General features: G+C 40.5%; 1 protein-coding gene across 5 annotated transcripts in view; it reads right to left on the reverse strand.

Moving 5' to 3' along the window:
• Positions 1-14,595, reverse strand: part of hivep1 (HIVEP zinc finger 1) — a 62,858-nt gene that overhangs the window by 17,601 nt on the left and 30,662 nt on the right. Inside the window, exon 1 of one of the 5 annotated variants that reach the window (XM_078266931.1) lies at positions 5,918-6,009. The exons of 3 other annotated variants lie outside the window; for them this stretch is intronic. In XM_078266931.1, coding sequence (XP_078123057.1) covers positions 5,918-5,933 — 16 coding nt within the window. In that variant the 5' untranslated portion in view covers positions 5,934-6,009. Of the gene's footprint in view, positions 1-5,484; positions 5,543-5,917; positions 6,010-14,595 lie in introns of those variants that run through there. One more of the 5 variants, XM_078266928.1, reaches the window with a different exon arrangement.

Here is a 14,595-nt window from a genome sequence, read left to right on the forward strand (position 1 = left end):
ACCCACATGCAACAGCACAATTGCATCTCCCTGGCACCAGATTCCCCCAGAGAGGCCCCTTCTGCCTGTGGGCCGACAAATAACCAGGCTCTACACACTCTCCTGCCCTCGCTGCCAGCCTGTAACACATTCATATTTTGCAGGACAATCTGCCCTGCTGGGCCTCAACATGCCAAATGGCGGCCATCAACGACAGCTTTTCACAAAGTCCATATGCACGGCGTTCAAGTGTTTCAGATGGCCCTGACGGGTCAGCTCCAGCTTTTCCTGCTAGCATCAAAGATATGTGTTTCAACGGGGGAAAGGAAGGACAAGTTGTTTTGCAAAAACAGCATCTGTGAGGGTTGAGGTGTCATCAGTATGCGCGACACTACGCCAGTATACCAGCAACAAGCCTGAACAATGCCAGTGAGTGTCTGGGCAGATGGGCGTCCACCAGCCATCATTGCGCAAATGCTGCAGCAAATCACTTTAGCTCACTCAACATATTTAATGTTTTAGTACAAACGGCATTATATGTGTTAAAGGTTGAAGTGCCTGTTAGTGCGGAGCAATCTGTCGATATAACACACTAACATACAGTGATAGCAGTTTGATGTCTGGGTGCACTCCCAGCTAGATGTGGACTGCACATGTAGCACACCAAACAAACGCAATGTTTGGAGAGGAAGAGGAGGAATAGATGCCTCAGCAGGATGAAGATGACAAGATGGGAGTCGGCAGCTGCCCCCTTCTTCTCCTTCACTGTGCGGGAGGGTGATGGAGATTATGTAACTCGAGAGCACCTCCACCAGCCTGCTGTACACGCCCGGATGTGTACACAGTGATCACTAACAAGGACATTTTCCACTAAACAAAAATAGATGGAAACCTAAATGTAGAGATAAATGATAAGCATAAGATATGATAGCAACTATTTTGATATTTCATCAATTATTTAAGTCATGTTTAAGAAAAAAAGGCAATATCCTTTCTCATGACTGTTTTCTGACGTATATCCCAGCAGATTAATCAATTATGAAAATAATAGTTAATTGTAGCCCTCTACATTTGAGCTGAAACTATGTTAAATGGTTACTTAATGGACAGAAAATTAATCTGTAACAGTTTTAATGTTGATTAATCAAAAATCAGCTGGTTCCACCCTTTGAAATGTGAAGATTCCCTGCTGTACTTTGTCTTATATGACATGAAATTAAACCTATTAATATTCTGCAGATTCATCCTGAGCTTTTTTTATTTTTATTTTTTTTTACAGTTTATTGCAGTTTTACATAACAGATGTAAAAGCAACAACCTTTCCTTTTCTTTAACTGTATATCAACATCAGTATCACTCACTCCAAAAAATGCAATCAGGCTTCATATGAGAATAACTATTATTAACCGAGGACGTCTCCTCCTATAATAGTCACAACAACAGCTGGGAGTTGCATGAGCTTTGCAGAATTCCCTGTTACCTTTAAAAGGGAAGTGTGTTGATGTTATCTTAGCTTTTTCTTCCTGTGGCCTGCAGAGGAGAGACAGCATTTCTGCAGCCCTCAGCAGCTGACCCATGCAATAAGTGGCCATAAGGGTTACTGTCAGCATCTGACACATTCTTTATCTTAACGGACACACCCATACAAAGAGACGGCCTTGAGGGAGATGAACCAGTCTGAAAGCTCAGCTCTCGTGGACAGATCATGCAAAGCAGAGGAATCCCCTCCACCATACCATTGTCCCATTAACCTGCAGTCTATGATCATCAGCTGGCTTAGAGGGGAGCGCAAAGTGACTTCCCTCCATCTCGTTCCACACATTAGCTGGACTGAGAGCTGGAGTCGCTCGCTCTATCAAATCTAACCGACCTAAAAGGGTAGAGATAGAGAAGATGCAGGATGGAGACCGAGGAGAGTTGTAGAGGACATTTTGATAGTCGAATAATTGTTTAACTCTGTGTTCATGTTATCCTATTGACGAGCAAATTGAGTAAAAAAAAACTGTTCACATCAGCCTACTAGTTTTAGTAATTTTCTAACAGCAGCACTATCTCCCACAACAAACTAGCTCAGCACAGTTTGTTTGTTTGGTTTCACTTAACTGGTTAATGAACAGCTTCCAGATACATAACCCAACAAAGGTAGCCAATGTAGGCTATTTAAATGGTGTGACTACAAGTTCAAGTTATTTATTGTCAAATATACAACAATTACAGAAGCTAATCAGGGTTAGAAAAGTCTGTATCTGCACTAGAATCAAATGATTTAAAGCAATGCCTGTCCTTCAATACAGATAAAGAGCAACAAGCAGAGCAAAAAGAAGAAGAGGAGCTTTTGGTGTATCTAAAAACAAACTTAAAACTAAGTATTCAATCAAAGTCATGCACTCTCTGCAGCCTGGAGATCAGCTGCTGACTGCTCAGCATTAAGGTGGAAGGAGGCAGGCAGCAGTCCAGACTGTTTACAGTATGTGCATAATGTTGAATGGAAATGACATAGCCAGGGTGGGTATGAGTTAAATAAATAAAAAACCCTGCCTTAACTAGAGCTTCGGGCGGGCAACCTTCAATAATGTATGTCTATGAAATGGGGAAAAGATGCCAATCTTGTACACAAACACACAGGATCAACAATCATAAGCAGAAATGTGGATTAACTTGTTTGAGGTACCCATTTTCTATAAATATAATAACAATAATTAGAGGACATGTTTGGAGGTGAAGTCATTACTCCTTCCCTCATAACAATTTGTGATGAAGCTGCAAACCCCCAGTCAACGAATGAAATATTGATCACACACAGACAAAGACAGTGGTTTGGTATCTGTGTAGTACTGCTGCCCCCGCAGGAAACTGTAGGTGGAAGAAGCAGCAGACTGGAGGCCACTGATTATTGGGACTGCGTGGGCACCCTTGTGAAAAATTGATATAACGAGAACTTTACCGGGTGGGTAGAAAAGTGTGTGCGTGTGTGAATGTGTGTGTAGAGGGGTTTATTGGTGCAGGCGGGGATGAACGTGAATGTGAATATTACCTCTTCAACCTTTTTCAGACCACACACCGATTATCCTTCCTCCCCAAAAGAACTGCCTGCACCGAAATAGACAAGAACAAGCCAGACTCCAAACACAATACAGGGAGAAGCAGCAGCCAAGAAACACTAAATGATGATTTCCTTCCCTCGCAGTCATAAATCAGGGAAGGTGTGAAGCCTGCAAAGCTTGTTTTATGTAGTATGTAGGCAAATAAATCATAAACTGCCCAGAAGAATCTGCAACTTAAATAATTTTTTTTATTATCGATTAATATCTTGATCATTTCAGTCTGAGGGGTCTTAACAGGATATTAAAGCAGAAAAAGCATATCTACTACACAGACTTCTGCTTTTTAATTTAGACTTTCCTCCAATCTTTGCTTTTTTCTTACAAATTACTGGGTGGTTTGAGCATGTCTAGCCTTTTTAAAACGATTCAAACTAAACAACAATTATAGAGGATCACAAGCCAAAACGGTTGGGTAACACTGATTTTAGTCAAAGTGTCAGAAAAAGTCAAAATAATGGCAAACATAATTTTGCAGAATCCAAGGTGACATCTTCAAAGTGTGTGTTTTATCTGACTAAACAGTCCAAAACTCAAAGATATTCTGTTTGAAAACAGAGAAAAGCAGAATTCAGATCCTTTACTTAAAGGTGCTCTAAGCGATGTTGGGTGACATTACTTCTTGTTGACGTTCGAAGTATTGTCAAAGGTTATTGGCTGGAATGCTGTTTGTTATGTTTTGTAGTGTAAAAAACATGTGACATCGCATAGAGCACCTTTAAGTACAAGTACCAATACCACGTTGGAAAAATACTCCATTAAATGTGAAAGTTCTGCATTAAAGATGTTATGTAAGCAAAAGTTTGTACGTGTTATCAGTAAAATGTACTTAACGTATCAAAAGTAAAAGTACTAAAGACAAAGAAAAAATGGTCCTGGTGAGTGTTAGGCTATTATACATTATTAGATTATTATTACTGATGCATTCATGTGTGAGCAGCACTTTACTGTTACATTTTTAATTATTTGATATAGGGCTGTAATCACTGAGTATTTTCATTATGGATGAATCTAAACATTGCTTCCTTGATCAAATCATCGATTGTTTGGTTTGTAAAACATCAGAAACTTGTAAGAAATGTCCAAAAGTATTCAATTTACTGTAACTGAAGACAAAGAAAAGCCGTAAATCGCTCATTTGAGTAGCTGAAACTAACAGTTATTGAAAGAGTTGCAGATGAAATGTGGCGAAGTAGAAGTATAAAGTAGAGGAAAAGTACTACTGATCCTCACATTTGAGAAACTGAAACTTTGGACTTTTGTTTGAAAAAAATACTATTAATAATTAATTTTAAACTCATTGCTTTAGCTCTAACACACCTACTGCTCTATAAAAAAAGTACTAACTGAACATTGAGCAACTTCTTACTTTAGATTCCTGTCAGTGTTTGAGCCTAACTGTTTCAGATAGGACGTGAAAACAGTCTTTGAAATTCAGCAGTGAGTCCTCGACTGTACACAAACTTTTTTCTTTCTTTTTTTGCGAAGGCTAAAAAGTGGAAGTAAAACAAGCTGCACGTCAAACTTCATCCAGTCAGCGTCTCGAGTCCCCCCCCCCCCGGGTTGTGAGGCGCTGTGACACAGAACTAACTGAGCTCAGCGACTGATGGCCGGTGTGTCGGCGGGTCTTGTGGGACAGGAAGCACGATTCATTTGTTTCAGTGCAAAAAAACTAATTTTGCACACATACAGTGAGCTTTGTGCGTCAGCCGTAGAAGTCACATGGAGCTCAGACTTTATTTAATAATCATGTTAATTAGAGCTGAAATGATTATTTGTTTAAAGGTTGAGTGACAGAAAATGTATTAATTCATTGTTTTATTCTAAACTTTCCAATAAAAATGACAAAAACTCTAAAATGTCAAACATGCTGCTTTTCTTTGTTTTTGTTATGACAGTTAACTGAATATTAGTTGACAAAAACAATGTCACCACAAAAAAACTTTCTGTTTTGTTTTCCAATTTTTAACAACTGTTTCCAAGGTCAAGACTGAATATCTTTCAGGTCCAACAAAACAAGCCATCGAATTTAAAGGAATAGTTTGTGGAAAATATGCATATTTGCTTTCTCGTGAGAGATAAGAAGATTGACATCACTGTACTGTAAACATGAAGCTAGAGCCAGCAGCCAGTTAGCTTAGCTTAGCATAAAGACTGGAAACAGGGGAAAACAGCTAGCCTCCCACCATACAGAACAAATTCCAGCTAGCAGCACCTCTAAAGCTCAATTATTAACACTTTATATCTCAATTGATTGTAGGACTATTTCTTGGTCTTAAACGGTTTGCCTGATGTATGCCATACTTCTGTCCACAAAAGTTAAGCACTTAACAGATAACCACACAGTCTCTGAGAAAGCTTTACTGTAACAGATAAACAAATTAAAATTAAAACCAGGGCTTACACATGAGTCTACAGAGAGCGGCCTGGCATCCTGCAGGTCGTGTCAAATCAAAATTGAAAGCAGCGCCGGCTTCAGCTGAAGGAACTGTACTGAACAACTTTGAAAACATTTTCAGGCTCAACTACCCCTCTGCCTACTTGTTGTTGGTTACTGTGGCGCCACGGTTGAGTGACAGCACACTGCTTCCAGTCTGTGTCGTTCACTGAGAGCTGTCTCATTCAGTTTAACAAGAGCAGAGGTGTTTTGCTGTGGACTTTTAGAAGTCAAAAAACACCACAAATAAACAGAAGTGCAGCTGCACACACATCTGACCTCAATCTACCACTAACATCCCATTTAGCAGAGAGCTAACAGCTACTTTAGAACAGCAACTAATGCAGGATGTCTCTGAGTTTTTCACAACGGTCTATAGGACAAAATGTTCACTTCTTACCCTGCTGATGTTTCATGAAACAAACACTCAGAAGCTTCTTTTGTTCAGGAACAAAAGGCGACTGGAGAAAGAACAACAAGTGCACACGCACGCACGCACGCACACGCACACGCACACACACACACACACACACACACACGCACACATACACGCCAGTGTCAACACAAGCAGTCACAAGTCTGTGTTTCCGCCCTATCAGCTGTGGCTATGCAATGGTGCAGGGCGGTTTTCTCTGAATAAAGTGACGAGGAGGGGAATTCCTGTAAGGCCCAGGAAGAGAGAGGGGGGGAGGAGGGGGGAGGAGAACAGGAGGGCCTGCCCAAACAGAGCAGGCCAGGGTGACGTCACTTAAACCGGCTTTGGCACCCTCCAGGGGATCCTTCTCCTTCACTCTCCCTCCCTCTGTTTGTGTCGGAGGGGGAGGAATTTAATGAACCCTTCCAACTGCTGGTTGCCCAACAGCTCACTCCCCGGATGGGGAAGACTTCCAACTCTCGTCCTACAGCTTCTCTTTCTGTTCCTTCTCAATAATGAGGTTGCATCTTAACAGTATAGTTTTGTTTTGCTTTTAGTGCGCTTGATATGACCAAGGCTCTCTTCAGACATGTTTTAAAATACTTTGTGTGCCATTGAATGTCTGATTAGATTCATGCTCTTGTTTACCTTAATCCGGTATGTTGCCAATTTTAGACCGTTTTATTCAGACAAAGTTTAGCACGTAAGCATTTTTATATATATTTAATTTACTACCTGTTTATTCATCGCAGTATATTTATTAATGTGCATACCATACTTGTCTTCAATCGGTTCTCATTACTTATATACATTTACTACATTTATTTAATCTTTTACAAATAGTTGTTCCTATAGTTTAACTGCTGCTCTATAGATACAACAAAACACTGAAGGGGGACTTTTTAACTGTGAAATGCATTTTTCTGATTTTTCTTGTTGCTTGTATTGTTTTATTTCCTTCTTTGGTTCATAAAGTTACATTTAAATAATGTAAGTCTAATGTAAAGCACATAACATGTCCTATATGAATGGAGTTTCCCCTGTCATGCCTTAAAAGCAGCAAACCACTGATGTTTGTTTTTTTTTAATCTTAACTGAGAAAATCTGTGGAAAACAGAGACACCCAGCAGCCATATTGTTCTTTTTTAAGAAGATTGTGTGTGACTGCAAAAACAAGAGTCTGGAAGTGGCCGTGAAAACTGCAGAATTTTTTAAGTCAACATTACATTTTGTATCAGAAAGTTTAAGCTCTGGCAAACACTGACTGACAGAGAGATGTTGACACTGACAGGCTGAGATAACGCTGCAGGGTTTCAGTCAGACACAGCCTGCAGGTCACGGTTTTAAAAGGGCCGGGGTCGATATTTAAAGGAGGGGATTCACCCCGCTCAGGGCAGACAGGCTGACAACCGACAGTGTTACATAAACACGACTAGCTGGGCACCAAATGACAGAAGCATCTCCCTGAGTGATGCTTGCCTGGACGTTTAACCTCACTGTACTGGAAAAAAAAGAGGAAGCTCCCTCTGCTTTATTTCTGGATTAGTCATTACGGGGAATTCTGAGGGTTTTACAGTTACAGGCCGCAAAAGAGGTTCAGAAAATCAGATAAATATTGTCCCCGGACCAGAGACAACAAACAGGGTGACCAAGTTGTTTCTGCACTGTCATTGCCAGGGTACAGAAGATAAATACATCACATGCAAAGACTCCAGAATCAACATCATGCTCTGTAATTAGGCCGGCCAAAGCAACAGCATAAAGTTAGTGTTGGTGAAAAATAAGCACTGAGTCACTGACACAGCCTCTACTGTTCTTAAAAAATGACCTAAGGAGGGATCACTCTGCAAACACTGCCCCTGTAAGTGTTTGTGTTAGTGTGGAGAGCAGTGGAGGACACACCGCCTCATCCCTGTGGGAACATCTGTGTTAATAACAGCTGAGCTGGTGATAATGCAACACAGCCTGAATGAAGTAATCCAGCTAGTAACCTCTAATACGCTGCCCTTTGTGTGTGCTGGGTGTCCATTAGGTTAAAGATGTCGGCAAACACACACATAATCACACACATCCTCACAGTCAGTCTCTGTTGCCAAAACAAATCCTATCCTCTCTGCATACAACCAGACGCCCATGCTGACCCCTTCATATTCTGAATACCAAACTGAAACCAATCCAAAACCACACAGGGAGGAACGATGAATAACAAAGCTCAATCGCAGAGAAAGCTCCCATCATAACCTTCCTTTCACTTGGCTTCATGTCAAAACTTTAATGCGTACAGTCGCGATCAGAACCGCATTCAGTCGCACACAAAGGCCACATTCAGATGTTCTTTTGCTCATCTTAAATGAGCAGATTTTTTGGCAAAAGGCTTTTTATCAGAAGCAAAAGGTCAAACTGCAGTCTGAAACCAGAGTGGTCACTAAGTACATATACTCATGTACAATTTTGAGATGCTTGTACTTTACTTGAGTATTTCCATTCTTAAAACTTCTACTCCACTACATTTATCTGACAGCTGTTGTAAATAGATTTTACAAAGAAAAACTTACGATAAGCTTATAAAAACAATGTCTTCTCTTACAAAGTAGTGTCTAGTTGTGGCTCATTGTCACATTTCAGATTTAAATATGTACATTAAACATATAAACAATAAGCAAAGATCACAGAAAAGTCCAAACATGTTTGTGTGGCAGAACTTCTTACCTCTCCTATTAATCATTATTGTCATACATAATAATAATATAGCAGTCCCAGGTGTACTGATACATTTACTTTTGATACTTGAAGTACATTTCACTGATAATACTTCTGTACTTTTACTTCAACAAAAAGGATCTGAATACTTCTTCCACCAGTGCTAAAATTCCAGAGAAGCCTGAACACGACCACTTACCATCAGAGACACATTTATAATGCAGAGTACAATCAGAGGAATCTAACACAATTCTGGCCAATAAGTTTCATCCGGTTGACAGATGTTGCTCTCGTATCTCCGAATCTAATCACAGCGTCATCCTCGCTACGGGAGGGGAGAATATTACAGCTGCCGAGCATTCAAGGAAAAGAGACAACTCTTAAGTAGATCTGGAGCTTATGAGGCTGAGTGCAGCGAGAGGCAGCGGGTGTAACAAAAGGCAAAGAGCCTATACAGGAAATAAGGATCTGAAAAGTACGTGAGGTCACTGATCATGTTACAAAACAACAGTGGGATCCTGCTCAGAATCGGCTTCTGTATCTTGGCTGCCTCTCGCCTATTCTCTTTCTCCGTCCTCCTTTCTGCAGTTTCGACTGCAAAACAACCATCAGCCTCTCCTCCACCCGCTGCCTCCCACCCCTCAGGGGAGGAGCTGCTGTACATGGAAACATGTGAGACATGTTCACAGCATGAAATCCATTATGACTTCATTTAAACAAATGTTCTTTTTCTGTCTTGTCTTGAATGAAGACACAATTCTTATTTCAGGCTGTACCCAGTTTAGAGCCGAAATTATGATTTAATTAGTCGAGCAGCAGCTATTGCTTACAGTGTTATTACACTGTGTTTTTACAGTGTGTTGTTACAGTGTGTTGTTACCCGGACTGGGTATTCTCACTAATTTCCTGAATCGTTTTTTATTGCGAGTTACAAAGTTTCGATTCAATTTCCGTTTTGATTCAATTACAGTTCGATTCGGGATATTTCAGTTGCAAAAACAATTTTGCATGGATATGAAAGAGGTTCTACAATTGTACAAGGTTCCCTCTAACCTGGTGCGTTATTAAAAGTATTAATGTTTACATTAAGAATTGACCCCCAAGGCAGTTGCATAGATGTACTTTTTATTTCACATGAACACACTACAACAGTCAAAACAATAAAGTGCAGCTCTACAGTCAGTGAGTATATTTCGCTCAGCTATATTGAGGTGAGAGTCCAAGGGACCCCATTTAAAAGACCCCAATTTTTACCTTGCCAAAACATAGCCTATGAGTGTTTTTTAACCATCTTTCTGACAAGCTAGCATGACATAGGTCTTCTAGTTTCATATACGAAACAGACAGAGAGTGATTCTGGATTTTTTAAATTGATATTGGATCATTCAAATAAAAATTGATTAGAATCGAAGAATTGATTTTTTAAAAGCCAGCCCTAGTGGTTACAGTGTGTTGTTACTTTGTACAGTCGGCTTGCCTGCAGAGACCGGTGACCGGCTCTGCAGACTCCCACAGGGCTTTCCTGCAGCTGCTCTGAGGCTCTCTCTGGTTTCTCTCTCTTTAGATGCTGCCAGACAACCATCTGCTTTTATAGCTCATTTAGCACATACACGGTCTCGTACATACATGGCTGGTACTGCATGTAAACACATAGGGACATGTCTCGACAGTGACCGCAACAGACAGCCATGTGTATGTCAACCAGTGAAGCGTTAGCACAAGAGTCAGAAATTAACCTTTTGAGGGATTCAACTTGTGAAAAACCAACAAAAACCTTACATTTTCAAAATAATACATCACTTAAAACAATCTTTTACAGAAACAAATTTGGTCAAAAAACTGTATGCGAGTCATTTAAATGTTATCATCTTACAGTTACCAGCTAGAGTGAAATTGTACACCCTCATAACCCCACAAACTGCCTGACAAATGACGAATTAGGGCTGCAACAAACGACTCTTTTAATTATCTCAATTAATCAATTCATTGTTTGGTCTATAACATAGGAGAAAATGGTTAAAAAAATACATTTTAGAATTGCCTAAATCTCAAGTGAAGGTCTCCAAATAACTTGTTTTATCTATTCAACAGTCCAAAACCCCCCAAATTTACGATTTTACGACCACCTAGAACTAAAGAAAACAACACCGATCATCTTTAGCAGGTTGCATTCTGGGAATTACGGGCAGGTTAAAGCTGCTTTTGACCTTTGATATGGTTCTGATGGCTACTGCTGCTGCTTCTTCCTCTGTGGTGTTTATTGTTGCCACCCACCTCCACGACATTCACTGCTGTTACTCTGCGCTTTTCTCTGCCATCAGCAGTAGGCAGAAGGTAACATTACATAACCACACCGAGCATGAGAGACATGGCGCCCCCCTCCCTTTTTGTTCCTTCTCCTCCTACTCTAAATCCTCAATTTCCCCACCTTGTCTTCCCGTTTTCCTCCCTCCTTTCTGCCTCTTCTCATCGTCGTCACCCAATTGTATTACCATTTTCTCCATCTCTGTCTCTTTCCAGCCTCCACTGCACACTCCCCTCTGTTTCTATCACATCAGAGTTTAAAAACAGTATAAGGACATGTCTGTCCTATAAAACCTAAATGCTCTACTCACACGTTCACCCATCTATCTGAGCACAAAATAACAATGCCAGTCCCAATTAGGGCTGCAACTAACTAATTTTCCATTATTCATTAATCATTTAGCCGATAAAAACACACATCACAACCTCCTAGAGCCCAAAACGATCTCTTCAAATGGCTTGTTTTGTTTGACCAACAGTCCAAAACCCAAAAGATATTCAATTCACTGCAATGTAAGACAACAAAATGCAGCTAATTCTCACATTTAAGAAGCCAAAACCATCACAAATGAGTGTGCCCCTTTCCATCCACTACTGTTTATTATGTGAACATTGGGAGTGGGTTCATCGAGATAAACACCTGGTGGCTCTAATTCTCCAGTCGGGTGCCACTGAACTGATGCAGGATGTAACGTGATGATGTAATTAAAAGAGTGGCAGTCAAACCTAAACGATGGAAAACTGTGGAAAATGTGATGGAAATATGCTGTTTATGATTGTTTTGTGTATTCATTTGAGATCAGATGTTCATGATGTCTTTGTTTCCATTTCATTTGGGTTTTGTTTTTTTTCCTCCTCAGCCAAAGTGTACAAACTTGTGGCTTTTCTACTCAATAAAAAAATGTCCATACAAACAGGTGAATGGAAACTTAGTGAGTAAATGCTCAACTCGGAAAGGAAGGAAATCCTGCAACACTGGAGGATTAACGGAGGCCACTGCTGAGGTGGAAGTTTCCAGGAAAGCTAACAAGATGACGCATTTAAAAGAGCGTAATGAAATTATAGCAGAATTTAACAAAGGAAAAGCAATTAACAAAAGGATGTTTACAGATAAATATAGTCAGGAGTGCATGCAACAGGGCTCATTACTGACCTCACTGTGTTTCTTCTCTATAATAGCTACATCTATTCTTACATCAAGCCGCCCAGCATGGGGGAGAGGGAAGCTAAGTGAGTCTGATGATCTCATGGTGGTTGAAGAAGAAGTCAGAAGTGTCTAAGTTCAGCTCTGCTCTATCTCTGGACCGAGCTGTTGCATAACAGGCAGCTCATCCACAGGCTTATCCTGTCCTCATGTTAGTCAGCTGCTGCAGCCTGGACAAGGAGGACGGACACGACGCCGCAGGCCAGCGCTTGTTAGTGGTGTGGAGTTAGACAGCCCCATGAAGACATAAATAAGAAAGGAGACCAACAGGCAGCAGGAAATGTTTTGGTGGGTGTGGAAAGTAACAATCATATTTTAATGATGAAAAACTTCAGAAACTTGTTTTCTTCGTGACATTCTGATTATTTTCTGTTGAATTCAAACTGTAAAATAAGTACAGCTGGAAGAATTAGTTGATTAATTGATTAGTCGACTACTGCAACTATTTTGATAATCGTTTGAAGCAAGAAATGCTAAACATTTCATGGTTCCAGCTTCTCAAATGTGAAGATTATATGCTTTTTGACCGTCTTACATTTTAGTAAACTGAATAAGTGTACATGTGTTTTTGATATCGTCTTGTGTGAACAAGCAAACTGAATATTTTTGGTGTGGATGGTTGTGGACAAAAACAAAACTCTGAAGACCTGTAGGAGACTGGAATGGATAGACTTTTAGACCATAATTTATAAGATAATAAATTGGCAGATTAATTGACAATGAAAGCAATTGTTAGTTTCAGCCCTAAAAATAAGTGAAAAATTGTGAATCCTGATCAATTTAAATGGATTCTTTTCCCATCACAGCAGGATCAACCCCTCATGAAACAAAACCAAAAAAACAGAGAGGCAGGAAGGAAAAAAATTACAAACTTAAGGAGAAATGAAATGACAGAAGAGAAAGAGAAAATGAGGAGGAAGATATCGTCAAACACTGAACCCACATTCAAACAAAAAGCCTGCATCGAGGAATAAAACACAAACTGATCAGCACAAAGACGAGCTCTCGCAGCACAATACCTGTTAGGAGGCAGAAGTGAACCAAAGAAGGTCGACACTTTCTCAGAGAATAACTGCTGCTGGTTTTCCCTCCCGGAGTCAGTTGTGCTTAGGGGGGAACACCTGACATTCCTGAACCAGAGAGACAGACACTTTCCCAACCAATAACCGCTGACATTCCTCTGCCTCTCTGTCTCCCGGAGAAAAAAGAAAAAAACTAAAATGCCACTGCAGAGCGGAAAGCCGAGCGTCTGGCTGCCGTCTGTCCTCACACACTAACACACAGCTGTGCCACTGTGCTTTCACTTCTCATTTCTGCCTGGTTTCTCCTCTGTCAGTGTAGCAACCACGCTTCTTCCTCCTCCCTGCCTGCCTTTGTGTTCCTTCTCCCCCCCTTCTCTCCTCCCTCCTCGTCTTCCTTCTAAAAAAAAAAAAAAGAAAAACTACTCTAAATCAGGGAAAGCCCTCCCTGCCTGCCTGCATGAGCGCTGACTTCCCCGAGCCGAGCAGCAGTGCTCTTTCCTATAAAGAAGCAAAAAAGAAAAAAGCAGGATGGAGGCTCTAAAAGCAGCACTAATTCCTCTTCAACACCCGCGCTGTCAACCTCAGATTAGCAGCTAACCTACTTGTTGCGTACAACCTCCCATGCCCCCACAGATGCTATTAATACTCATCTATCCGTTCTGTGCATTGATCCTATCTGTGTGGAGTGAGCAGGCGGGACTAATGTAAGCACTGATAGGAAGAAGGTGTGTGACGTACAGGGTCAACCTGCACCTGAACGCACCACCGCCTCAACATCAACACACAGGGAAAAGACTGCTGAGTATGGGTGCAAGTCATGACCATGTTGAGAATTTGTACTTTTATTAGAGCTTAATCTGCAGATTATTTTTCCTTAATTAATCCATTCATCTTTAGTCTTGTTTTGTCTCGTTTTGTCTGACCAACAGGCCAAAACACAATGACACATACAACATGCAAGAAATGCATCAAATCCTCATGATTGAGAAGCTGGAACGAGGAAATATTTGGCATTTTGCCAGAATTGCTAATAAATAGTTTGCGCTCTAATATAAATACAGTGTCCACTTTATTAGGTACCCATGTACGATCTACTTCGACGTTTTGGCATAAAACATGACTATGGTATAAACGACCTCACAAATTCTCTGCTAGTCACCACATCGTGTGGGCTTACACAAAAAAACAATCCTAGAGTTTTGACGCCACCCGTGTGTGTTGCCTTCAAGGGTTAAGTCTATAAAATGTGAAAAACGGCCATTAAAATGTCCAATGACTGTTGGTTTTGTCCAACAAACTTAAAAAAAAAATTAAATGATATCAAACACTGAGAAAGCTGCAAATCCTCTCATTTGAGAAACCTGAAACAGCAAACAGTCATTTGTGATTATTAAAATACTTTACTTACTTTCTGTCTTCCCGATAGTGAGAAG

The sequence above is a fragment of the Sander vitreus genome, chromosome 14 (genome assembly GCF_031162955.1).
Source record: "Sander vitreus isolate 19-12246 chromosome 14, sanVit1, whole genome shotgun sequence".
Classification (NCBI taxonomy): domain Eukaryota; kingdom Metazoa; phylum Chordata; class Actinopteri; order Perciformes; family Percidae; genus Sander; species Sander vitreus.